Raw genomic sequence first — 26,094 nt, 5'->3', positions numbered from 1 at the left:
GATTACACAATCAACAATGAACCAAACCCAAACGCCGGGCACAAATACGGAAGAGAGAAAACAATAGAAACAACACTCAGACACAAATCAAATTGTTGAGAAAATGAAGCACACCAAAGTTCAGTGCTGCGATCATCTCCATTTATTTCCCTCCACTCAGACACAAACACGCCTTCAATGCAAATAAAAATAGCAATTTACGTCATCTTCTGCATTTATTTCCATCGCTACCGTGTTCGAATTTCATTGGACGAGTGGCAAGAGAAGTTGCAGATATGAATTCAGATGGCTAAATCCAAACATCTCGATCCTCCGGGTCCTTGTATGATACCAAAACGAGATATCCTCCTCCGAGTCCGATATCCAGATCCATCAATTTCTTCTTCTGGTATTGCAGTATGATACTACGATCAATAACAAGTCTTCTACGCATATAAGAACCTCCCTTCCTTCGCTTCCATCTTCTCTTACAAAATTTCGACCTTTTTCTGTGGGTTTCGATAGAACTGCTCAGGCAGAGGGAGGGGATGACATGAACCCTGACAAAACCATGGAGCCTGGTCTCAACTGGGAGAAAGTCTTCTGCTACTACATCTTCTCCGTTCTCTTCCTCAGCCTTCTCTGCCGTGCCGACTTCCTGTACAACGTTTGTCCGAATACAACGACTTACACTACTAATAGCACTTTCCAAACCAATCTCAACTTCCTCCTCTCCTCTCTTTCCTCCAACGCCACACCCACTAACAATGGTTTCTACAATACTACCGCCGGTCGCATTCCCGATAGGGTCTACGGCCTCTTCCTTTGCAGAGGCGACATCACCGACGATGTCTGCCAGAGTTGCGTTGAGACCGCCACTCAAGACATCATTCAGCGATGCCCCAACAGAAAAGTGGCAACCATTTGGTACGATGACTGCATGTTACGCTATTCCGACCTATCTTTCTTTTCCGTCGCGTCTGGCGTGTCTTTCTACATGTGGAACACGCAGAATATCACAGATCGAAACAAGTTCGATCAGATCTTGGATGATACGATGAACCAGATAGCCAACCGGGCAGCTTTCAATTCTTCTCCCAAAAAGTTCTCTACCCAAGAAGCTAATTTCTCGAGTTTTCAGACCCTCTACTCTCTTGTTCAGTGCACACCAGATTTATCAGGAAACAGCTGTTACAACTGTCTTCTAGGCGCCATTAGTAATATCCCCACTTGCTGCGACGGGAAACAAGGTGGACGAGTTCTTGGGCCCAGCTGTAATTTGAGGTATGAGATATACCCTTTCTACCGGATTACGGCTAATGCTTCCCCTCCGTCACCTCTCAGTCCTTCACCTCCAACTAATAGTGTTATCCCTTCTTCAGGTAAACCTTTTGAATTTTTATTTCAATAGTTTTTTTTTTTTTTGAAGTTTGGAATTCAACCAAATATCCCAAACAGGGGATTCGTTACTCTGTTACGAAAAGGGGGAGATTGTCGACCTCCAAAGCACAGTGTTGGGTTTCAACGTAATTATTATGTAAAAGTTACTGAAGAAAACACAGTGTCACAGTTGCAAAAAGCAACCTTGAAAACTGAAAACATTGAATTTCAAGAAATGTCCTGCATAACCATACAGAAGTCCTTTGGTCTGTTCAAGATATTAAAATCATCATTAAGCGCTATCAGCAATTTCGTTCTGAGGCCAGAATTTACTAACATGGAACTTTTTCTTGGTTTCCCCTCTACGCAGGAAAAAGGAAAAAGACGTCAGCTGGAACAATTGTTGCTATTGTTGTTCCAGTTGTTATCGCAGTGCTCCTCATCTCTATCCTCTCCTGTTGTTGTCTACGCAGGAAAAAAATGGACATAATCAGTCAAGGTAATCATGGCTCCATAAGTTTGATGGGCATCAGAACTTTATTGTCTGGGATAACTAGCCATGAAAACAAGATTTGGATTTAATAATCAGTGTGTTACTTCAGATTCTTGCAGAAATATAGAACATTTTTTCCTTGTGTATTATTTATGTATTCATTTCAGATTCTTACCAATTTCCACTTTACTTGTTTCTAGTTGGCAATGAAATTGGAGATGTGGAGTCATTGCAATTTAATTTGAGCACAATCATTGAGGTTACAAACAACTTCTCTGATGAAAATAAGATTGGTGAAGGTGGATTCGGAAGTGTTTACAAGGTATGGAGTTACTGATAAACTGGAATCCACGTATGTCAAATATATTTTAATCAGAAATTTTGACTTCTTGAAGTTGATTTCATTCACCCACAGAATTAGAGAAGTTCAATAGCTGTTTGCATTAATGAATTCTCAGGGTAAACTTTCTGGTGGACAAGAAATTGCTGTGAAAAGGCTCTCTAGAAGCTCTGGGCAAGGTGCAGTGGAATTCAAGAATGAGGTCATATTGGTTGCCAAGCTTCAACACCGGAATCTTGTTAGGCTCTTGGGGTTTTGCTTGGAAGGCGAAGAGAAGATACTTGTCTATGAATTTGTCCCCAACAAAAGCCTTGACTTCTTCCTGTTTGGTTTGGCCTTAACTCATCTCCCCCACCCACCCACACACAACACTCACACAAATACATCATTAATTTAGACTTCTTTTTCTATAATTTTATTTCGAAAGCTAGGTTGACTATGAATTGTAATTTATATTATTCTATAATAGAAAATTAAAAAGTAGAAGCAAAGCCTATGAGATTTCAACACATTCAGAATTTATCCATATTCTATATCCTTACTGTATGTGGATGAATATGCACAGATCCTAATGAATGTGCACGTTTGGATTGGCCGACACGTTACAAGATTATAGGAGGGATTGCTCGAGGACTCCTCTATCTCCATGAAGATTCTCGGCTCAGGATTATTCATCGTGATCTTAAACCTAGCAATATCCTGCTGGATGGTAATATGAACCCTAAAATATCTGATTTTGGGATGGCTAGAATTTTTGGTGCAGAACAGAGTCAAGCAAATACAAACAGAATTGTTGGAACATAGTAAGTCTTGATTCTTGAATCCAAATACCCCCTAAAGCAGGGCTGGCATTTTGTAATGGTGACAAATTTGCCAACCTCAACCCCTACCTATGCCAGATGTTTTTTATTAAAATTAAGTAGGTAATGGGGACAGACAAATACCTACCTAAAAGGCTAAAACCTCAGATAATAAATACTCTACTGTCATCACTGAATTTTTTTTCTTGTTAATAACTGCTTACAGTGGTTACATGTCTCCGGAATATGCAATGCATGGACAATTCTCAGTCAAATCAGATGTATTTAGCTTTGGTGTTTTACTTTTGGAGATTATAACTGGCAAGAAAAACAGCCCATTCTATCAATCAGAATATGGGGAGGATCTTCTAAGCAGTGTAAGTATAAGTATGAATATACTTTCAAGTAGTTTTTTTTTTAAACTTGATCTTCAATTTACATTAATGCATCATGGATAATTAAACTAAATAGTTAAGTACCGATGAATTGTGGTAGGTCTGGCGCCATTGGAATGAGGGAACAGCTTTGGACCTGCTGGATCCAATTCTAAGAGACCATTATTCGAAGGATGAAGTAACGAGATGCTTTCACATTGGATTATTGTGTGTTCAGGAGTCTGTAGCTGACAGACCCACTATGGGAACAGTGGTTCTCATGCTCAACAGTTATTCTGTCACTCTTGAAATGCCTTTACAACCAGCATTCGTTGCACCCAGAAAAATGCAGTCAGGCACCACCACAGGAGACAGCCAAGGAGAGGCATCTAAATCGGATCAATCTACAAGTAAGTCAGCACAATGGTCTATCAATGATGTGTCAATTACTGAGCTACACCCCAGGTAATTGGAATTCTATACAAGTGGATAGGGGAAGGTACATGAAAAGCCTTGTCCCAAAAATTGTTGAATAGATGAAGTTTGTTGGTGTGTTTGTGTTCCCTGAACCACTATAACATGATAGAGGAAAGAAATTAATTGGTGTTCAGAAGAAATAGAGGGTGGGCTTGATGGTAGGAAGAACAATAAATCAGTAAACCAAAAAGAGAAAAATGTTGAAATTAAGGCTATGTTTCCCTACCTTTCCCTTCCTTTCATATCTTTTCCTTCAAACCAAACACGGCCTAAAGAGGTATGACCTACAAATACAAAGAAAATGACATGAAATAGAGCTGAAGGTGCTTCAAAGAAATTATGGGTGCTTTCTTCTTTGGCTAGGTAGATTAGTTTTGGGATTTATCCTCTGTTGGAGGCATTTGTTTCCTCCTATTTGGCGCATGTGGATCTTCATCACCGTTTGCGAAGGGCTCATAAGTAATCTTATCCCGGAGCTCAGGGTATTTTCCTTTAGTCAGCAGGTAGGTTTGTTTTTCCTGAATGTTTGATTGTCCCTTCTTGCCCAGTGTTTTTGATATGTGCCTTAACAGAATTCACCCCTAAAAGCTAATTGTTAGAGGGAGAGAATCCAAGCACATATATACCCCACAACAGCATTCCATGCTACAGATGTGACCATGTGGGATACTTTACATTAGCATCCCATACTACCAACATGGGACAAATGGATCGCAACAGTTATTCTGAGCATTATTGAAGGATTGCCTGTTCAGGCTTGAAAATAAAAAATGTTGGTACAAAGACTAAATTGATAGATGCCTAGAGAGAGAGAGACTTGTAGGACGAGAAGTTGCTGCTAAAAACCTTTATGTTTCATATAATAATATTACTTGTACGAGCTGACTTATCGTCTTCATACAAAATTTTCTAATTCACAACAAGCTTTTCATAAACCCGAGTTGTTAATAAAGGCAATTAACAGCAACACCATGGCTGTTTCTTCCTTCCAATTTCTCCACGCTTGGAACAAATCATTCAGTTGCAAGTGATTGGTAGTTTGTCTTTGTCAGGGTGTATAGTAAACTGAAGATTAAACTGATTCTCTAAAAATTTTAACTTGATGAAAGAATAAAATCACATTCATTAGTATACTCGTGAAGAAAATCACATTCTCTAAAAATTTAAACTGAAGATTGAAAAGTTAAGAAGGTCCGCTAGGGTGCCCAGGAGGAATCCGAGGTTCGTGGAGTGATGAACTGGACATGCTCCTACTTCTGTCTTAACTAAAGTTAGAATAGGTCAATAACTGGTTGGAGAATATCTCGGCCAAATTAGTTAGTTGTTAGTGTGTTAGTTGGTTATTGTTGCTATAGCATAGGGATCGGCCAATTAGTTTATTATTGTTAATTTGTTAGTTTGTTATTTTGCTAAGGATTAGGGGTCGGCCAGCTAGTTAGAAGGCTAATCCCTTAATTAAAGGCTATCCTAGTGGTAGGCAGTTAAGAATTTTTTGTATTTAAACACCACCCAACCAGCCGGGAGGCGCAATGAAAATTTGAATGAAATTCTGTGGTTTGTTCTCACCCTAAGAAGAGCACTTGTCACGTAGTTGCAGACTGGGAACAAACCACCCTAAGAAGAGCACTGTCCCAGTTAGCAGCTACGTGACAAGTGCTCTTCGTAGGGTGAGAACAAACAACAGAATTTCATTCAAATTTTCACTGTGCCTCCCTGCCTACCACTAGGATAGCTTTTAATTAAGGGATTAGCCTTCTAACTAGCTGGCCGACTCCTAAGCCTTAGCAAAATAACAAACTAACAAATTAACAATAATAACAAACTAGCAATAATAAACTAATTGGCCGATCCCTTTGCTATAGCAACAATAACCAACTAACACACTAACAACTAACTAATTTGGCCGAGATATTCTCCAACCAGTTATTGACCCATTCTAATAGAAGTAAAGACACAAGTAGGAGCATGTCCAGTTCATCACTCCACGAACCTCGGATTCCTCCTAGGCACCCTAGCGGACCTTCTTAACTTATCAAAGATTAAACTGATTCTCTAAAACCAGACATGCATGATTACCAACTCCTCTGTAAACGTGAAAGGGGTTTATTTCTCTAGTTTCTTAAAAGAAAACAACTTGAAAAACAAGAAGAAGAAATAGCCCATTTCAAATCTTAGCGGATGATGGTGATGTACTGATGTCTAACATAAGTTATTGAAGTTCAAAGACGATCTCTTAAAACGTTTACGTCACACCTAATTTCCATCTACAGTCTCGTCAACAATATATCAAAAAGGCTAAATTTTCCAATTAAGAGCTGAATGTATAGACCTTCAAAAATCCAAACATAGAGGGATCATGGTTGGTCTGATCACCATCTGAGTTAAGTGATCAAGGCCGTTAGAGAGAGAAATTCAACTTTAGTTGCTACTTGCAATTCAAGAGGACGTGCAAATAATTAGATGCTTCAGAGAAAATCAAAGTCAGAGAAATTAGCATCAAACTCAGAACCGGGTGCGTCATCTTCTTCAAAGCCGTCGACATAATCATCTTCAAAACAGAAAACAGCATCGCCATAATCTTCGCTTCTGTAGGGGTAACGGTGGCTTATGTATCGAGATGCAGTCCCGAAGAAATCCAGATTGTTGTCCAACAAACTAAGGCGTTCCACCTCACCACTCAAGAAATCGTAGTCGATTTCTTCTTCTTCATGGTCATTATCATCTCTGGCATCATCGTCATCGTCATCGTCATAGTCATCTGCATCACTATAGCAATCATATTCGTATTCAAAGTAGCCATTGTTGTAGCTACTGCTGCTGCTGTAGGGCGAATCGTTGTCTTCCAATTCCGACATGGCTACTGAGAAGCTCCAATTGAGTAGTAGAGCAAATGATAGGCGTTTTTATTTTCTGCCTCAGCGGGTTGGTATTTTATAGAACTGGGATGGGAATCTTGTGCTTATGCATCGTCAAATGGGAATTAATTCATGGAGAGGATTCCCGAAGCCACGATTCGCATTCCACATCCTACTCCCGAGGCCCAACATCGCTACTACTGAACCGATCCAACTTCCTCTCTTAAACAAATTAAGTAATTCCCCACATCAGCCATAAACCATATAAAACCCACAACCACTCAATCTCTCAACTCGCGTAGCTGATACGAACCATTAATATTGGTTGTATAGCCCCTAATACAATAATTACCTTCAGTTGATCCAAGTTGTACTTTTGGGTTATTGGATGTATGGGGGCTTCAACTTGGACTAAACTTGGGCAGCATTAGCCTGTATCTTCCTTGAAAAAAGGTTGGGTTGAGGTTTGAATTAGATTTAGGCCCTGTTCACTTTTTGGTAAGTTATTTATACAGGTAAATGTATTTACCCGGATAAGTGTTTTTTTGAAAAAACTTATTCAGGTAGGTGTATTTACTCATGCTTTTTTATTTCTCAGGTAAATAAGGTAATGACTAGATTAACCATAATAATTCATTATTAAAAGGGGCATTTTTGTCCCATTCAAGTGTTAGAGACATTTCCCTAAGTTATTTACCCTGTTTTAATTTGACAAAAACCTCCATTAACGGTCATTTTTTAACGTTTTTCTCAAGTTAAAACAGGGTTATTTCAGTAATTTTATATGTAAAGTAATTTATAAAAGGGTAGAACGAGTATTTGAAAAAAACTGGTTCATCAAACTAATGTTTTCCATCTCGAAAAGTGACAAAAGGGAGGTTTTTGTTAAGTTTCTCAAAAGTTCAGGGGAGGTATTTGTTAAAATAAAACTATAGAGGAGGTTTTTATATTTTATCCTTTAAATTAATTTGAGTCCCCGATACTCCCCTCCTTGTAGGGGAAAAACTTTGTTTGTTTGGGTAAAACATCATAGTTTTCTATGGATTTTTTTGCTCTCACAATCTTTGAACTTTACAAAAAAACTACCTTTGCCCTTTTTATAATTTGAGGGGCCAATTTAGACCTCAAATTAAATTGAAAAGGCCATCAATAGCCAAAAAACGTACAATATTAGTGATGTCATTTACAATTCGCTAAATAATAAATAAAATAATAGAAAATGATGATATGGCACTATTAATCTCAAAAACTGAAAAATTACAAATGGGTCATACTGAATAAAATAAAAAAAATTTAATGTATAATCAATAAATGTTGAAAATAATATATAAGTGGGTCTCACTTAAAATTTCTTCTTTTAAGAAAAAAATAATAGGTGGGATCCACTTTAAATTATAGGTGGATCCCAATTAAAATTTCCTCCTTTAAGAGAAAATTAATAAGTGGATCCCACTTAAAGTTTCATCTAGAGAAAAATAATAGGTAGGACCTACTTATAATTTCAAGTGGGGCCCATGTATTAATTTTCTCTTAAAATGAGGAAATTTTAAGCGACCCACCTATAATTTCAAGTGGGATCCACTTATATATTATTTTCAACATTTATTAATTATACACTAAGTGACTTTTTATTTTATTCAATGGGTCCCACTTGCAATTTTTCAGTTTTTGGGTTTAACGTATCATCATTTTCTATTATTTTATTTAGGGAAAATTCCTGATAGATAGAGTGTCAATTTAGTGCCCGAACTTTAAAATGCGATAATCTAGTACCCGAACTTTCATTTTGCGATGATTTAGTACCCAACGTTAATAAACCGTTAAGTGAAATGCAAAAAGACAAAAATACCCTTCAAATATCATCTAATTTTCTTTAACAGGGCACCTATAGCAATTTTCCCAAAATAAAAAAAGTCGAGTACACCACAGAAATGGCTAAAATAGCTAGGAAATGGAAACCAGAAACATAATAGAGCAACCAACTTACTTTCCCCACCAAAGCTCATCATCTTCTGTCTTCGCTCTCGGGAGCGTGGCTAACGCTCCGCTCGACGTTATGAACGATCCATGCTCGTACCTGTTCGTACAACTCTGTAGAGTAGAAGATAGAAGAAGAATGTCATCCAACGTCAGTAAATCTGGGGAAAAAGAAAAAGCATAAATGAAAAGCAGGCAAGATAGGTCGAGTCAAAAGCCTCCTTTCCACCATAGATATTAAAACCACGCAATCAGCTTTGGAAACCTGGGACACGTGGCTTTCTTATCCATCGTGAGAAGGTAGATTTCCTCCTTTAAACAAAGGGGAAAACATTTTCTCATAATCCCAGTGATATGAACAAGTCAAAAGAAGGCAAATTTGCGCCTTTGTTTACACTGTTTCTTGGCTTTATTTACTTAAAATGTCCTCAAGAATTAATTTGACGATGCAAATATATGCAATCTAGCTAGGTCCCTTTCTCCGGTAGTTGCTAGGAATCAAAAAGAAAAGGACGCGGGTTGGTTTGGGAGTTGACGATGATTGCTAAACCTGCAGGAGAAAGATTGTAGAGGACGTAGGTGAACTTCAATGCGCTGTCACTAACGCCGATGGTTGGTGTATGGTGATGTGAATGAGCAACCCTGGGCGTTTCGGATTTCCTGGCTGGGTCTCCTTTCACCAATTTTGGCCCCGTCTCCCTCTTCAGTGACGCCAGAGATGCACTGTTTCTAAAGGAAAGAGGGAGGACAAAAGTTATAAACGTACTCTCATAAATGAATCGCAGGGTAATTTTGTGATGCCCCACATACACGTTCTTTGTGCTTTGATTCGCTAGCATTAAAACTAGACCGATAGATGATGATGGAAAACCATATTATATCATACTCCCTGGCCTTCTTCAACCCCTTGCATCCCGGATTCTCGCATTTCCTCGACCTGTAGCTGCAGCAGATCTCAACAGCGATCAATGACAGAATGAAGAAAACCAAAATCCCTGCAATATAAGGGAGCGGGGACTCTCGTAAGGAATCCGAATGAGAGATGGGAGGATTTGAGAGAGGGATTGGAAGATGTACGAGAGGCATGAGGTGACGAGGAAGGCACACGAGAAGAGAACAAGAATGAGGATAAGATCTACTGTCATCGCAGCCGATCCGTTCTGTGCCTCTTGAAATCAAGAATGGACGTGAACATGGCGATGAATAGCACCAGGTGGTTCAGGGCGTCATTCTGTGCCTCTGCTCGGACCTTCACGAGTACATCCGGATGCGAGTCCAAGAGCGTCACAGCCTAGAGCAACAATGACGTCGAAGCCTCTTGCGCGGAGAAGAAGTCGAAAATATGCCCACTGATGGATAAATTTTTGGTGATGGCCAATTTTTTGTGCTAAGTTCCTTGTCATTTGGTCTGCTTCCAAGTGGCCGATGACTCAGGTCGAAGTGGAGCTGCCTGGTGGCGAGCTTCCTAGGGGCGAGCTGCCTGGTGGCGAGCTGCCTAGTGTCGAGCTATCTGGTGGTGAGCTGCCTAGTGTCGAGCTGTCTATGCCTAGTGGCAAGTTGCCTATGAGGTGCTGAGTTGACCAGGTGGCGAGCTGCCTGGGAGGTGTCGAGCTGCCTGTGAGGTACCGAGTTGCTTGGTGGTGAGCTGGATTGATGAGCTTCGTTGCTCTTTAGAGACCTGTAAGGAACCAAATGTCAGAGGACCCAGGGTGGCAAACACGGCGAGGTCGCTCCGATGCTTAAGTCAGTACTCTCATAGTAGATTGCGAGCTATCAAAAAGTATGAGAGATAGGATTTGCTTACTTGCTTACTTGCCATTGGGGTTGGTGCCTTTATATAGGCATTGTTTGGCGTGGGCTTCACGCACCATATCCGAGATTTCTGCGAGGTTGTCTAAGTGGATTGACGGGGGCTTCACGCACCATTACTTGCCTGGAGGCCGCTTAGGATCGTTCGGCACGTGGGCCAACTTCCAAGGATCATGGTAGTGTTAGGATATGCATGTCGAATTTTTCGGTGAGCACGTCTAGCATATCACCAGGTCGGCGCCTGTGCCAAGCCACCAGGTCACGTCTGTGTCAGGCTGCTAGCTCGCGCCAGGGCTTGGTCGCGCTAGGACCAGACCACCAGGTCGTGCCAATGCTAGGCTGCTAGATTGTGCCTGTGCCAAGCTGCCAGCTCGTGCCTGTGCTAGGCTGCCAGCTCGCGCCAGGGCCAAGTCGTGCCTGTGCCAAGCCACGCATATGCCAAGCCGCCAGGTGGGACACCATCAACTTGGGTAAGGCAAGTTGTTGCCAAAGTGATTCCGAGTATCACCTAGTTGTTCTGAGGTGCCATGTGTCACAATATCATTGGAGGGCCAAATCCGCCCTCATCATTTGCCCCCCCCCCCCCGCTCCCAGGCCGAAAGTAACTCGATGAAGGGAGTAGATTTCTCCTTTTGGCCCGGAATGAATAATTCGATGAGCTCGTAAGCATCAATTCAATTCCTTAGGCTCTGGGAGCGACTTGCAGTCCGCTCCTTGATTTTGCCCATGCCGAAGAGGCGACTGGGTCTTATGTGGTGAGGAGGTTTTCGCTAGTTCGGTATTTCGGTCCTTAGGCTCTGGGAACGACTCGTAGTCCACTCTCCTTGATTTTGCCTATGCCGAAGAGGCAACTGGGTCTTTGTGGTATTTTAGCCCTTAGGCTCTGGGAGCAACTTGTAGTCCACTCTCCTTGATCTTTGATTTTGCCCATGCCGAAGAGGCGATTGGGTCTTATATGATGAGGAAGTCTTTTATCAGTTCGCTAGTTTGCGCCTGGGCCAGGCCGCCAGGTTGGCACCTGGGCCAAACCGCCAAGTCGAGCCTGTGCCATGCAGCCAGCTCGTGCCAGGGCTAGGCTGCCAGCTCGTGCCTGTGCCAGGCTACGTCTAGGCCGCTAGGTTGGCACCTTAGAGCTACGACTGCGTTGCATGAGCCTCGTTAGTGACGTCGGTTACCCACTCCAACAAGAAGCTACTAGGAGCTCGACTTACAGGGGCAGCACTACTGACTTTAGGTCACCAGCTCGCACGGGAGCCTTGGAAGGCTCGACTGGCAGGGGCGTCCATGCAGTTTGTTGGCCGCCTACTCCCGCAGAAGCCACATAGAGCTCATCTTTGTAGAAGGTACCTCGTGAAGAGGACTGATGAGGTTTTATCTGAGTTGAAATAAAGTTGGTAGAGTTGCTTAGTCTATTGGCCATCAACTTCCTGCATAGTCTTTGAGTTCATAAAAAATGGAAACTATAAATCGACAGCTTTAGTTTTTAAATAGTGAGGACTTAGCCTTTTAGAGGATGAGAACTTAGCTTTTTGTAGCATTTCCCACAGACGACGCCGTTTGATGGATCAATTTTTGGTGATGGCTAATTTTTTGTGCTAAGTTCCTTGTCATTTGGTTTGCTTCCAAGTGGCCGATGACTCAGGTTGAAGTGGAGTTGCCTGGTGGCAAACTGCCTAGGGGCGAGCTGCTTGGTGGCGAGCTGCCTAGTGCCGAACTGGCTGGTGGTGAGCTGCCTAGTGCCGAGCTGCCTGGTGGCGAGCTGCCTATGAGGTGCCAAGCTAACCAGGTGGTGAGCTTCCTGGGAGATGCCGAGCTGTCTGGTGGCGACTTGGATTGATGAGCTTCGTTGCTCTTTAGAGACCTGCAAGGAACCAAATGTCAAAGGACTTAGGGTGGCTAACCCGGCGAGGTTGCTCCGATGCTTAAGTCAGTACTGTCATAGTAGACTGCGAGCTAAAAATCACAAAGTATGAGAGCTAGGATTTGCTTACTTGCTTACTTGCCATTGGGGTTGGAGCCTTTATATAGGCATTGTTTGGCGTGGGCTTCATGCACCATATCCGAGATTTCTGCGAGGTCGTCTAAGTGGTTCGAGATTCCTGGAGGTAACCGCCATGCACGTTGACCACCCTCCGGATTGTTCGGCATGTGGGCCAACTTCCAAGGATCGTGGGAGTGTTAGGATATGCACGCCGAATTTGTCGGTGAGCACGTCTCGTAGGTCGCTAGGTCGGCGCTTGTGCCAGGCTGCCAGGTCGCGCCTAGGCCAGGCCGACGGGTCGCGCCTGGGCCAGGCCGACGGGTCGTGCCTGGGCCAGGCCACCAGGTCACGCTTGTGTCAGGCTGCCAGCTCACGCCAAGGCCAGGTCACGCTAGTGCCTGGCTGCCAGCTTGTGCTTGTGCCAGACTGCCAACTCGTGCCTGTGCCAGGCTGCCAGCTCGCGCTAGGGCCAGGTCGCGCCAGGGCCAGGCCACCAGGTCGCGCCTGTGCCAGGCCACGCCTGTGCTAGGCCGCACCTGTGCCAAGCCGCGTCTGTGCCAGGCTGCCAGGTGGGACACCATTAACTTGGCTAAGGCAAGTTGTTGCCAAAGTGGTTCCAGGTGTCACCTAGTTGTTCTGAGGTGCCATGTGTCACAATATCACTGGAGGGCCAAATCCGCCCTCATCATCCTCCAATCTTGACGTCACTAGTATACCACGACGGAGAAGATTCCCCGGCTTCAAACGTAGTGCCGATCTCCGTCATAGCCTCTTGCATCCAAAAATCGATCAGACAAGATGGTTCCTTTTCCGATTTCATGTTCAACTTGCTTTGGCCAGCACACACGGTCAAGCTTTCCTCGTTGTCATCGTTGTTGCCATCTTCGCCTTGCTGTCCGGTGTTGGGAGGTCTCTAGAGCTTGAAGCAATGGTTTGCCTTTCTTTCATTTTCTTGAGAAAGAAGATGATGAATAGTGTCTGAGGGTAATTTTGACATTTTAAAGTCTTAAATCGCACATGAGGTCATGTGATATACATAACTGAAAGTCCATTAACGGTAGGTTCTAGATTGTCACAAAATGAAAGTTTGGGTACTAGATTGTCGCATTTTAAAAATAGGTACTAAATTGACACTCAACCTAAAGTATAGGGTACCTATCGGGAATTTTCCCTTTTATTTATTATTTAACGGATTGTGAATGACATCATTAATACTGTACTTTTTTTTGGCTATCGATAGCCATTTCAATTTAGTTTAAGGTCTAAATTGGCCCCTTAAATTATAAAAAGGGAAAAAGTAGTTTTTCGTAAAGTTCAAAGATTGTCATAACCAAAAATCTATTTTTTGGGTATGGCATGTTAACCTATTCAGTTCTTTATTTACCTTTTTGAGTAAAAAAGTGTTGAACTCAAAATTTTTGCTTCTAGAAAGTAGGATAATCATTTAGAGTTATAAGCCACTTCCGATGTCAATTATATCCCTTTTGATTTCATATACGAAAATTGAGCGATTTTTTTTTTGGTAATACTCATAATTAATTAAAAACATAGTCGAATTACAAGCAAGAAGAAAAGTCCCGGCTAATGGGAGCAGATAACAAATTAGAAGCATGATATTTTGTTTTGTTGTCAAGACATCAATCTCCTTGCTTCCAAGAGGAACTACAGGTTTAGTTGGGGTTCAAGGAACTTGAATTCTACAGCTCATGAAGCAGTCAAGTTAAGCTTTGATCTTTGTTTCTCAGATATTTCATAAAATGGGCTTTCTAGAGACCCCTAATGACCAATCCTTGCATGAATTGGTAAGGATCCAATAAGTCCAACATTGATTCCTTCAGACGTGTCAATTGGGCAAATACGTCCATAGTGACTAGGATGGATATCTCGTATCCGAAAACTAGCAGTTCGCCCTGTCAATCCCTAAGTGGTTATTCTATTCTGGGTAGTGAAGAACTTGTCATCCTGAATTCTTGGGTTCAGGAATAAGCTGATATTATTCGATTCAAAAATAATATTGGATAGATCATTTTGGTCTGCGAAATGAACAACCTCCCAAACTGCCTTTGCCATAGCAACAATAGGAGATATAGCCCTCTGAGGACCGTAGCCAAAACCCTAACACACTCCCTAATGATCCCTCAAAATAAATCTAAAAGAAGCTTTATCTGGGTTCACGAATCCTGCATCACAATTTGCCTTCAAAAAACCTTCTTCAGGGGGCACCCACAAAAAATTGGCGACCAGCTTTTTATCATTGGAAAGTCTTCAAATTTTCCGCCAGTGAATAGATCTCTCCATAATTGAGCTGCGCAATTTGGCCAGAATAGCAAAGGGATTCACACTCTCCTTTTCTAAACAGAATAAGTTCCTGTCTTTCCAAAGCTCACACAAACAACACAATACATTAGATAGCAAATCCAAATGACAATTCTTCAGTTCAAGAATAATGAATTTTAGCCAGTCGTTAAAGGAGTTAAAGTTTCTAGCCACCTCGGGGTTAATTCCTAAACCTGAGCCTAGCCAGATGCATCGTGCTTTCTCACAAAGTAAAAGGGCGTGAGAGGTAGATTCTACTTCTTTACCACATCTATCATAGACATCTGTGTCACACAAACCTCTTTTCCTTAGACTTTCTCTAACTGCTAAACCGCCCACACAACACCTCCACAAGAAGTTTTTGATTTTTGGCTCAATTGGGAGACCCCAAAGCACCCTCCACAAGCTCTTGTCATCAGCATAATCATTCCATGAGGCTAACGTATTGTCTTGGAGGTTTTTGTCAATAAAGTAAGTGGATCTTACAGAGAACTTGCCACTTTTGCTTCCTAACCAAACTAACTTATTGGGCCAAGAATTGATGGGAATTTCTATCTCCATGATTTTTTGGGCTATGGGCCTAGTAAATAGAGAATATAATTTGGTTTCATCCCAAGATCCAATTTCATGATTCATTAGGTATGACACCTTGAACTCTAGGGTATTGTTTGATCTAGGACCTATAGGTTTATTTCCTTCAAGTCCTGGAATCCAAGGGTCATCACAAATGTTCACATTTGACCCTTCACCAATTTTATAGTAGATTCCTTTTTCTATAACTTCTCTCCCTGCCAAGATGCTCCTCCATCCCCAAGAAGGTTTATTCTTTAGGGTAGCTTCAGGAAAGAGGAATTTGGAAAGTATTTTGCTTTGAAAATTCTAGCCCACAGACTGGAAGTGTCATGACATAGTCTCCAAACCAACTTGGCTAAGAGGGCTAGGTTGAAAGCATGAGGGTCTCTAAAACCCCCCATTAGACCTGTTTATGCTAATTTGGTCCCATCTAACCCATCTTTTTTTTTTTCCTATCCTCAATATCCCCCCACCAAAAGGCTTTTTGGCTCTTAGCCATTGAATTGCAAATTTCCTTAGGGATCAAAAAACATGGCATACAGTAAGGTAGAATAGCAGTAAGAACAGATTTAATAAGAACCTCTTTCCCAGGTTGAGAAACTAAAGAACTTTTCCATCTTTTAGCTCTACTAGCAACCCTTTCAACTAAGTATTCAAAAGCTTGAGATTTTTTCCTTCCAATTAAGGGATGGGTTCCCAAGTAGATGGAGGGAGAGTCCACTTTCTTAATTTGAAGCAGTTTAGAAATCATTTATTTTTTTTAATTTGGGATGCAAATTCTTACTAAAGAAGACCTCTGACTTTTGGTAGTTTACCTTTTGACCAGATGCCCTTTCATAGAGAGAGATTGCCTCCAACAATGTATTTGCCTCTCTAAGATTAGCTTTTGTGAAAAGATAGCTATCATTTGCAAAAAAGAGGTGAGAGATGGTTGGAGCCCTTTTCTTAATTTTAATTCCTAACAAATCTTTCCTTTCCATTGTCTTACTAAAGATTGGAGAGAGAACATCAGAACATAGGAGGAAGAGGTAAGGAGATAGGGGATCACCTTGCCTCAATCCTCCCTGAGGAAGAATTCTTCTTGAGGGGGAACCATTTACCAGGATTTGATATGACACAGTAGAAATGCATGTCATAACCCAGGAGAACCATTTACTACCAAAACCTAATTTCTCCATAGTGAATTTCAAGAACACCCATTCCACCCTATCATAGGCCTTACTCATGTCTAACTTGATTTCCGTATAGCCATTCCTGGTTTTGGTGTTAAACATATAATGGAGGATTTCATGGGCAATTAAGGTATTATCTGAAATGGCTTTGTCATGTAGGAAAGCACTCTGGTTTTCTGAAATTAAGCCCTCCAAAATTTGCTTTAGTCTGTTTGCTAGAATTTTAGCTATAATTTTGTAAATAGTATTGCACAGGCTAATTGGCCTAAATTGAGATGCATCTTTCGGATTCTTAGTTTTGGGGATTAAAGCAATAAAAGTGGAATTTAAAGATTTGTCCATTCTTCCCTCATTGAAGAAACTGCTTACCTCTCTCACCACATCCTCTTTAGTAAGCTCCCGAAATTTTTGAAAAAAGAGATTAGGGAATCCATCTGGTCTTGGAGATTTCCTGGGAACCATTTGGAACAGACCATTTTCTATTTCCTCTTTAGTGACTTGCTTCTGTAGCTCTTGATTCATTTCATCATTAATTAGGTTATCAGTCCCTTCAAAAGCTAAGGGAATTTTTGAAGGATAGGAAGTGGAGAATATGCCATTGAAGTGGTTCACTAAAATATTATTAATTTGCTCCTAGCCTTCTTTCCACTCACCGTTCTCATCTTTTAATTTCAAAATTCTATTTTTTGCCCTTCTTCTAATATTAGAGTTATGGAAGAACCCAGTGTTCCTATCCCCATAATTTAATCAATTTACCCTAGCCTTTTGAGCCCACAAAATCTCCTCCATCTTTAACCATTTATCAAGTTCAACTTCAATTTCATTTACTCTTCCTTGATTGTAGTTTGACCCCTCATTTCTCTGCTCAGAATCAAGTTCTTGCTTCAGCTTTTCAATTCAGTCTTGAACTAAGTCTTTAACAAAGCCTTCCCAGTTCCACTTTTTTAAAGAATGTTTTAGTCTTTCACATTTTTGAGAAATGGAACTAGGAATGGGATGGTTTTGATCCTTCCATGTCTTTTTAATCAAACCTTCACACTTATCATGGGAAAGCCACATCTCCTCGAACCTAAAAGGTTTCCTAATTTTGAAGCTAATGGGATTGGTATCCAAACAGATAGGCAGATGGTCAGAACCTTGGGCAACAATAACTAGGACATTTGCTTCTGGGAATAAGGATTTCCAGTTTTGATTACCAAGACCTCTATCTAACTTGACTTTTATATGATTCCCTTGATCCCTTCTATTTGTCCACGTATACTTAGGTCCAGAACTAGGTATTTCTTCCAAGCCCCACCCTCATAGGAAACCCATATTTTTCCTTATATGACCCACTTTTACCTCCCTGCCTCCCACTTTATCATCCACATTAAAAATCATATTAAATTCTCCAATATAGCACGAAGCTCCTAAAGAAATGTTGGCTACTTAATTCTTCTTACTCACAAAGGAATTTCTTCTATTTTTCTCCGGTTTACCATAGACAAAGGAACACCACCACGGATTATCATTATTATCATCCAAAATTTTGGTGTGAATTATATTCTTATCAGTCACGGTCACTTTGAGGTTTACTTCTTTCCCACAGAAAAGAGATAAGCCTCCTGATAAGCCTGTAGAGTCAACACCCCAAAAGTTCCTGTCCCAAAGGCACCAGATATTCCTTCTACACCTTAAAACACTACTCTTTGTTTCACTAAAGAAAATCACCTCAACTTTTGTTCTCCTAAGGGCCTCTTTTGCTGCACGAACTATCAAGGGGGAGCCTAACCCTTGGCAGTTCCAGTAGAGAACTCTTATTGCCACACTGGGAGTTGTGTAGGGACAACTCCCGCAAGCCCTTTTATTTGACTTTGAGGTTTTCTATTGTTAAAGTTTCTGTCTAACATCCCCCCTTATGGATTCCACTACCATTGTAATTAACCGAACTAGGTCTTAAGCCCCACCTTAGACACAATGACTTTCTGCTAAATTTCCTTTCCCTCTTGAAATCCTTTGTTTTCACACCCCAAGTCCTAGATTTATTCTATTTTTTAACATTAGACTGCCCCTTTTCATTAAGGTTGGTCTCCAACCTAGATGCTTATCTTTTGGGAGATACACAGAGTTATTTTTTTAATTTTCTCCTTTTCTTTTTATTCCACTCACCCTAGATTAATTTCCAAAAGTATATCTTCATATTTTTAACACCACGAATATCCATAGACATTTTTACTGTCACTTTTAACATCTCAATGAGGCATTCATTATTTGAGTCTTTAAATTCCTCACCATTTGGTATTCTAATATTTCTTTTAACATATAAGCAGCTATTTGTATTTCTAAAGTAGTAACACATGCTTAAAACACAACAATTAGGGTTAAGGCTTACCTGGTCTGAAGTTGGTGATCTCAACTGAAGTATCTTTGCTGGGGATTGACCTAGGTCGCAATTGAAGAACTTGAGAACTTCCCTTTCTATTCCGTCATTTTCTTCTTCGACCTCAATCCTAAGTCTTTTTCCTTTCTGGAATTCAAAGATTTCTTGCATCTCTCCTACTGATTCTCTTGCCCTTTTCATCATCACAACAGAACTGATTTCTAATTTTTGTAGAGGCTAGTTATGAATTATCGGATTTGGGTCAGCATTAAATTCAGCGTTCAATATTGCTTGACCCGGATCCAAACCCATAATAATACCTTCTTCTTCCCCTTGATTTGCAACTTGCAAAATTTCTGTTGAAGCTTCTGATTCATCATTAGAGTAGTTTCCCGATTTCAAGGACTGACCTACCTCTGGAACCCTGGGGCTATCGAAGCTGCTTCTCGAATCTAGTAATGCTTGCCTTGCAAGTTTAGAGTTTCCACATCCATGATTTATTGAAAGGAGCTTCAATATCATACCCCTGGCACTATTGCCCAGAAAGGTAAAACCATGTTGACTGTTGTTGTTTTCATTTTCATTCCATTTGTTTCCGATTGGAACAATGGATCTTCACTGGAAAAGTTTCTCCGGCGACAAGATGACTTTGAAGCTTTGATTGAAACCTCCTGGACATACTGGGTTTATGATTCCTTGATTTTCTTCTTCGAAGAGCCTATGCTTGACTAGAGTTTTGGATATGACAAGTTCCAAGCCACCCTGCTGCTCCTGTTCATCATCCTTGTTTCGAATAATCTCTTCCGGTGATTGGGGTTTGTGTCTATCCTTCCTTTTTGAGGTTGTTTTTTTGGGTATTTACTTCGGCCTTACATTGTGAATTTTCCCAAACCCTTCAATCTTTTGAGATATTGCCTGACAATCTACATTAAGGAATCTGTCGTTTTGATTCCAACTTCAGCCTTTAACCAAGGTCCGTGTCGTTTTGTCTTCACTACAAGTTTTTTCAATGTGTCCCAGTACTCCACATTTAAAGAAAAACAGAGGGAGGTTCTCATTTTGAAAGGAAAACCACTCTTCACGTCCATCTTCCAGAACACCCTTGGAACCAGTTGCCAAGGGTCTGGTAATGTCTATTCTCATTCTGACCCTCAGACCTTTATTTTATTCTCCCTTTTTCTCTACACATCCATGAGTGATTATTCATTAAAATTTTTACACTGTTGTTACATCACCGGAAAATATATTATGTAATTCTTAAGAACAATGATTGAAATTTTGACTTAAAAAAGCAAAGAAAATGTAAACCAAATATGGCCAAATGGCAGATATAAAATGCTCTTACTAAAGTTCCACTTCTAAATTAAAAGGGTCATCTACAAAACTATTGGGCCCAATCCAAATGGGAGGTTGGTCTAACATCCAAAAATTGATAAGAATATATTTTTACCAAGTTTCCATGGACAGGAGTTATTTTGAAAAATATAATTAGTAGTATGAATTATTAAATATGAATCACTCTTCTAAAAGTTGTTTCTAGGAATGCATCAATGCTTTTGTGTGTTGGGATTTTCTTCTTTTTATTAATTCTAAAACTTAGGGTTTGAAAAATAAACTCGAGCTATTGTTTTTAGCATTTGATAAGAGTTCTTTTTATTGAATAAAAGAGTTAAATATATCCTAAAATGTTCAAATAGACTTAAATATACCTTATATATGTTAAATTTGATGGAATCAATTAAAAGACTTTCACCCTTCATTATTCTTTAAATTTTTAACCAAAATCCAAAATAACTGAAATAAGAAAGAGGAAGAAATAAAAAATATTGCATATTCATTTTCATATTAAGTGTTTGTACAAATGTTACTATAGGCCTATTTTTATCTTACACAAGGATGGAATGACTTAAACGTCCACCACTCCTATTTCTTGATCATCAGCATGAATTCCATGAATTGATTGGTAGTTTTGACCATATTTGGCAATGCTCCCACATGTTTCTATTCTTGAGGAATGTTTCTTGCTCTTCAAGAATAATAGAGGTGTTTGGCAATTTGTTCCTTGTTGTTCTATAGAAACAGAAACAACATTTGGATAGTACAAGTATTTCTTAATATTAATTATGCAAATCTATCAACATATTTTGCATTGTTGCAAGTCATTAAGCCTAAAAGTAACAAAAAAAACAAGTGTCATTGTGAGTTTCAAGTCACATGAATCATAAGGGTTCATTTTTCAATTATATTTGACTTGAGCTATAAAACAATGAACAATTATGGATATTCAATAGGAACATTGAACTACAAGATCAATTCTAGGAGGAACCCAGGTTGGGAGTTAGGAAAAGGAGTAGATGGAAGCTCAGATTGTTAGGAATTTCAAGGTAGATAGAATTTCATATCATTAAGAAGTAGTTAGAGTTACAAAAACCGACTTGGTTTCATTTCACACAACCCAGGTTGGAGTTAAGAAAAGGAGTAGATGGAAGCTCATATCATTAGGAATTTCATGGTAGATGGAAGCTCAAATCGTTAGGAAGTTGGGAAAATAAACCATACCTATGTAAATGATAGTTGTCGATAAGCAGATATTGAAGAGTTATTGCAACGTTCACCTTGAAATAATACTGGTAGAGAGGAAAATCGAATGAGAGGCAAAATAGGGCATCTAATAACAAAGAAAAAATGATGATAAGGAAGACAAGAAAGGCAGCATTTACTGTTGACAAACATAAACAAATCCTGGCTTTGTGATTCTGGTGCCTTGAAAGTGGAAATACACATTCTTGTCCAAATACAACCAACTCTTGAGTCCTGAGCTACGAGATTGAATCCAATGAACCTGTCGATGCACAGGGAGCATGCACCCTCCAATGGGAGGCGTACACGTAATAGAGATATTGTACATATTTAGATAGATTTTGTGTGTGTTTTTAGGAGAGTTTTAGGAAGTTAGAATATTTTCTACATATTTTCCTCCATTGATTAGGATGTTGCTATTTTTAACCTTGATGTAATCGTGTATATATTTGCTGTCTCCGTCAATGAAGGGTCAATTTTTTGGGCATCGATCTTTGCAATTGTTCATTATGGTATCAGAGCCTTGACAGTGCAGTTTATGGCACTGTTAGATCAAATATTCTGAGTATAGATCCTTTACCTTCATTGAACCGAATACATGCAATGATTGTGTAAGAAGAATGGCACAAAACGGTGGCTCGAGCACGTGAAGAACGAGCAGAGGCTGTGGGATTTGCTGTGTAAACTGGAAATAGAGCCAAAGCACCGAACAAGGATGAGAAGATGTGCTCTCATTGTGGAAAAACTGGACATGAGGTGGTCGAATGCTTTCAACTTGTGGGCTACCCAGATTGGTGGTTTGTAGGCAAATGAGGTCGCTCTGGTGGTCGTGGGGGATGAGGAGGTCGAGGCGCAGGAACAGGAAGGGGTCGAGGAGGGTCTGGTAAAATGGCTACCAATGCTGTCCAGACACTTGGAAGCTACGACACCTGTGCCATTGTTGCTGTTGTCCGAACTAGCGATAAAGCTGGTTTAATGACGAACAGTGGGCAACGCTAATGGCGGTGATCAATTCACACAAGGAATCCACTTTAGAGAAATTAACGGGTAAGAAAATGTGGTTGATAGATTTGTGATGTTTTCACAACATGACCGGGAATTTGGAGTTATTAAAGAATATGTGTGAAATCCCTCCTTGTGCCGTTGGACTCCCTGACGGAAAGAATATGATGGTGTTGCAAGAAGGAGAAGTGCAGCTTGGGAAATGATTGATCTTAAAACATGTTTTATATGTTCGCAACTTGAATTGCAATTTGATATCTGTGTCTCAATTTATCGATGAATTAAAATGTACAGTCACGTTTTCTGACAAAATGTGTGTAATGCAAGACCCCACTTCGAGGGCAGTGATTGGTGTGGGTGAGAAGCGTGAAGGAGTCTATCTTTGGTGCTGTGTGGAAAGGGCTAGTGCATGCAGATTGGCAAAGGTGGATTCATATGAACTATGGCACAGGCAAATGGGACACCCCTCAAAACGAGTTGTTAGTTTGCTTCCTAATGTTAAAAATAAAATTGCTAGTCAAGAAACACACAGTGAGTTATGCGATGTTTGTTTAAGAGCTAAACAAACCCGTGATGTGTTTCCTTTAAGCAATAATAAAGCTTCTACACATTTTGCCTTGATTCATTGCGATGTTTGGGGACCATATCGTACTCCTGCTTCATGTGATGTTGTATATTTTTTTACCATTGTTGATGATTACTCATGGACAGTGTGGATTTATTTGATGGCAGAAAGGAGTGAAGTTAGTGATAACATTGTGAAATTTTGTGCAATGGTGATTACTCAATTTGACAATAAGGTACGGGTGATAAGGAGTGATAATGGGTCAGAATTCATAGCCTTGAGCAATTATTGTGATACTCATGGCATCATTCACCAAACATCGTGTGTTGGGACACCTCAGCAAAATGGTAGGGTGGAACGCAAGCATCGCCATATTCTGAATGTTGCGCGTGCTCTGCGTTTTCAGGAAAATTTACCTGTAAGTTTTTGGGGTGAATGTGTGTTGACTGCAGGATATCTGATTAATCGTACTCGAAGTCCTCTACTTGATGGAAAGAGTCCATATGAATTGTTGTTTGGGAAGGAACCAACTTACAAACATATTCATGTTTTTGGGTGTTTATGTCATGCTCATTATCAAGGGCGTGACAAAGATAAGTTTGGTTCTCGAAGTCGAAGGTGCATTTTTGTTGGGTACCCTTTCGGTAAGAAAGGATGGAGACTTTATGACATAAATACAAATGATTTCTTTGTATCCCGTGATGTTGTATTCTCTGAACATATTTTTCCTTATAAGGTTGTTGTCTCTAAATCTCTTAACACCGGTATGATCGAGCAACCACCTGTCTGTAATGATGATGTGCATTTTTTAGAAGCGATTCGTGAGCCGCATTGGAGACAAGCCATGATGGAGGAGATTGAAGCTCTTGAGCGTAATGACACCTAGACCCTTGAAACGTTGCCCCCCGGGAAGCAAGCGATTGGGTGCAAATGGGTGTACAAGACCAAGTACAACTCAGATGGAATGATCGAAAGACACAAGGCTAAATTAGTGATTTTAGGGAATAATCAGAAGGCTGAGATAGATTATAATGAGACTTTCGCTCCAGTAGCAAAGATGGTGACTGTTCTGTTGTTTTTTGTTGTAGCGGCAACATGAAAGTGGGAGCTTCATCAGATGGATGTGCATAATGCCTTTTTGCATGGTGACCTGGCAAAAGAGGTGTACATGAGACTGCCGCCTGGTTTTTCATCTATACATTCAGGAAAGGTATGTCGCTTGCAGAAATTTTTGTATGGATTATGACAGATACACAGAAACTGGTTTTCCAAATTGGGCACGGCCTTGAAGATGTATGGATTTACTCAATCACACTCAGATTATTCTTTATTCACTTACCATAAGGAAGGAGTTACACTCTGTGTTTTGGTATATGTGGATGATCTTGTTGTGGGATGAAACAATGGGGAGATGATACATCAATTCAGTAGTATCTGAGTCGGTGCTTTCACCTGAAGGATCTTGGGTTGTTAAAGTATTTTCTTGGCATTGAAGTCGCCAGAGGAGATGAGGGCATCTATCTCTGTCAACGAAAGTATGCACTAGATATTATTTTTGAAACAGGATTGCTAGGAGCTAAACCGGCTCATCTGCCCATGGAACAAAATCATCGACTTGCACTGGCCGACGGGAAGTTGCTTGATGACCCAGAAAAATATTGACGTTTAGTAGGAAGATTAATCTATCTTACCATAACACGACTTGAGCTTTGCTATTCTGTGCACATATTGGCTCAATTTATGCAACAGCCACGACAAGAACATTGGGATGCAGCTCTTCGGGTGGTCCAATACCTCAAAGGGAATCTAGGACAGGGAATCATCTTGAGCGCTAACAGTGATCTCCGATTGTATGCTTATTGTGACTCCGATTGAGCTAGTTGTCCTTTGACACGACTCTCTTTGACTACGTACTTTGTGATGCTTGGACGGTCTCCTATTTCCTAGAAAACCAAAAAGCAACATACCGTCTCACGTTCATCTGTAGAAGCAGAGTATAGGTCCCTGGCTATCGCGATGTGTGAACTGAACTGGTTGAAGAGTGTCCTATGTGACCTTGGCGTGGAACATCCCAGACCTATGAGATTGCATTGTGATAGTCATGCCGCTATTTATATTGCAGCTAATCTGGTGTTTCATGAGTGCATCAAACATATAGAGGTTGATTGTCACTTTGTTCGTGATGTCTTGCAAGCCTGGACTATTGAGATTGTTCATGTACGAACTTATAATCAGTTGGCAGATATTTTGACAAAGGCACTTGGCAGATGTCAGTTCGATTTTCTTCTTCGCAAGTTGAACATACGTGACCTATATGCTCCAACTTGAGGGGGAGTAATAGAGATATTGTACATATTTAGATAGATTTTGTGCATGAGAGTTTTAGGAAGTAATCGTGTATATATTCGCTGTCTCCGTCAATGAAGGGTCAATTTTTTGGGCATCTATCTTTGCAATTGTTCGTAACACGTCGCCCTTTTCAAATCTAACAATTCTGATAATGTTAAGTTTGTTTCATGCTCCCATTAAGTGAGTCAATCTGGTTCAACTGGTTGGAAAGAGACAAAGCCACCAATAAAGAGCATTTTTTTCTTCTCATTCGTTTGAATTCCCCTTCCCTCATTTTCAGTTCACTCGAGCCCTAGCCCAAGAGCAAGAGACCACCGGGAATGATTTTACCGAGTCTGACGGCATGGAGCCAACTGCCGATAAGAATAAGCCGAATCCCTTCTTCTCATTCTCCTTCCAACCCTGTTATTCCTCTTTGTTAATATCTTCTTCCTTTCTCTTCTTCTAGCAATAGACAACTAGCGGCGACTTTACTGTTTCATTTAGCTCCAATGGCATGTAGTCAACCGGCGATAAACATCCTTTCTTCTCCTTTTTCTTTCAACCATGTTATTCATCTTCATTAATATCTTCGTCCTTTTCTTTTGGTAGGAGACCACCAGCAATGATTTCATTGTTTCACCAAGCTCCGACAACGATTGCCTTCCAATTCCGATGGCATATCACCTAGCGGGTGGTTGGTGTTGTCAAGCTCGAAGAAACAACTGTGCCTT

The 26,094-nt window shown here is 40.5% G+C and overlaps 1 protein-coding gene and 1 long non-coding RNA gene across 3 annotated transcripts; one reads left to right on the top strand and one right to left on the bottom strand.

The window, feature by feature from the left end:
- Nucleotides 1-426: 426 nt before the first annotated feature.
- Nucleotides 427-4,053, top strand: LOC104590603 (cysteine-rich receptor-like protein kinase 10). Its single transcript, XM_010249320.3, has 7 exons — nucleotides 427-1,361; nucleotides 1,730-1,858; nucleotides 2,053-2,174; nucleotides 2,311-2,521; nucleotides 2,758-2,995; nucleotides 3,219-3,369; nucleotides 3,488-4,053. The coding sequence occupies exons 1-7, from the start codon at nucleotides 533-535 to the stop codon at nucleotides 3,833-3,835; spliced, it is 2,028 nt and encodes a 675-aa protein (XP_010247622.1). The 5' UTR covers nucleotides 427-532; the 3' UTR covers nucleotides 3,836-4,053.
- Nucleotides 4,054-13,968: 9,915 nt separating this feature from the next.
- Nucleotides 13,969-20,011, bottom strand: LOC148803913 (uncharacterized). 2 transcript variants are annotated; one of them, XR_016080292.1, is made up of 2 exons: nucleotides 18,898-20,011; nucleotides 13,969-14,837 (listed from the first exon to the last, which is right to left on the bottom strand). It is a non-coding gene; the product is annotated as an uncharacterized LOC148803913 (long non-coding RNA). The 2 variants fall into 2 exon arrangements; XR_016080291.1 differs by having other exon boundaries at nucleotides 13,969-14,833; nucleotides 18,898-20,005.
- Nucleotides 20,012-26,094: the final 6,083 nt, after the last annotated feature.

Source organism: Nelumbo nucifera, chromosome 1 (genome assembly GCF_055504915.1).
Source record: "Nelumbo nucifera cultivar China Antique chromosome 1, China Antique-T2T, whole genome shotgun sequence".
In the NCBI taxonomy this organism is placed as follows: Eukaryota; Viridiplantae; Streptophyta; class Magnoliopsida; order Proteales; family Nelumbonaceae; genus Nelumbo; species Nelumbo nucifera.
The sequence above is the reverse complement of the archived record's forward strand: the minus strand, read 5'-3'. Positions and strand labels throughout refer to the sequence as shown.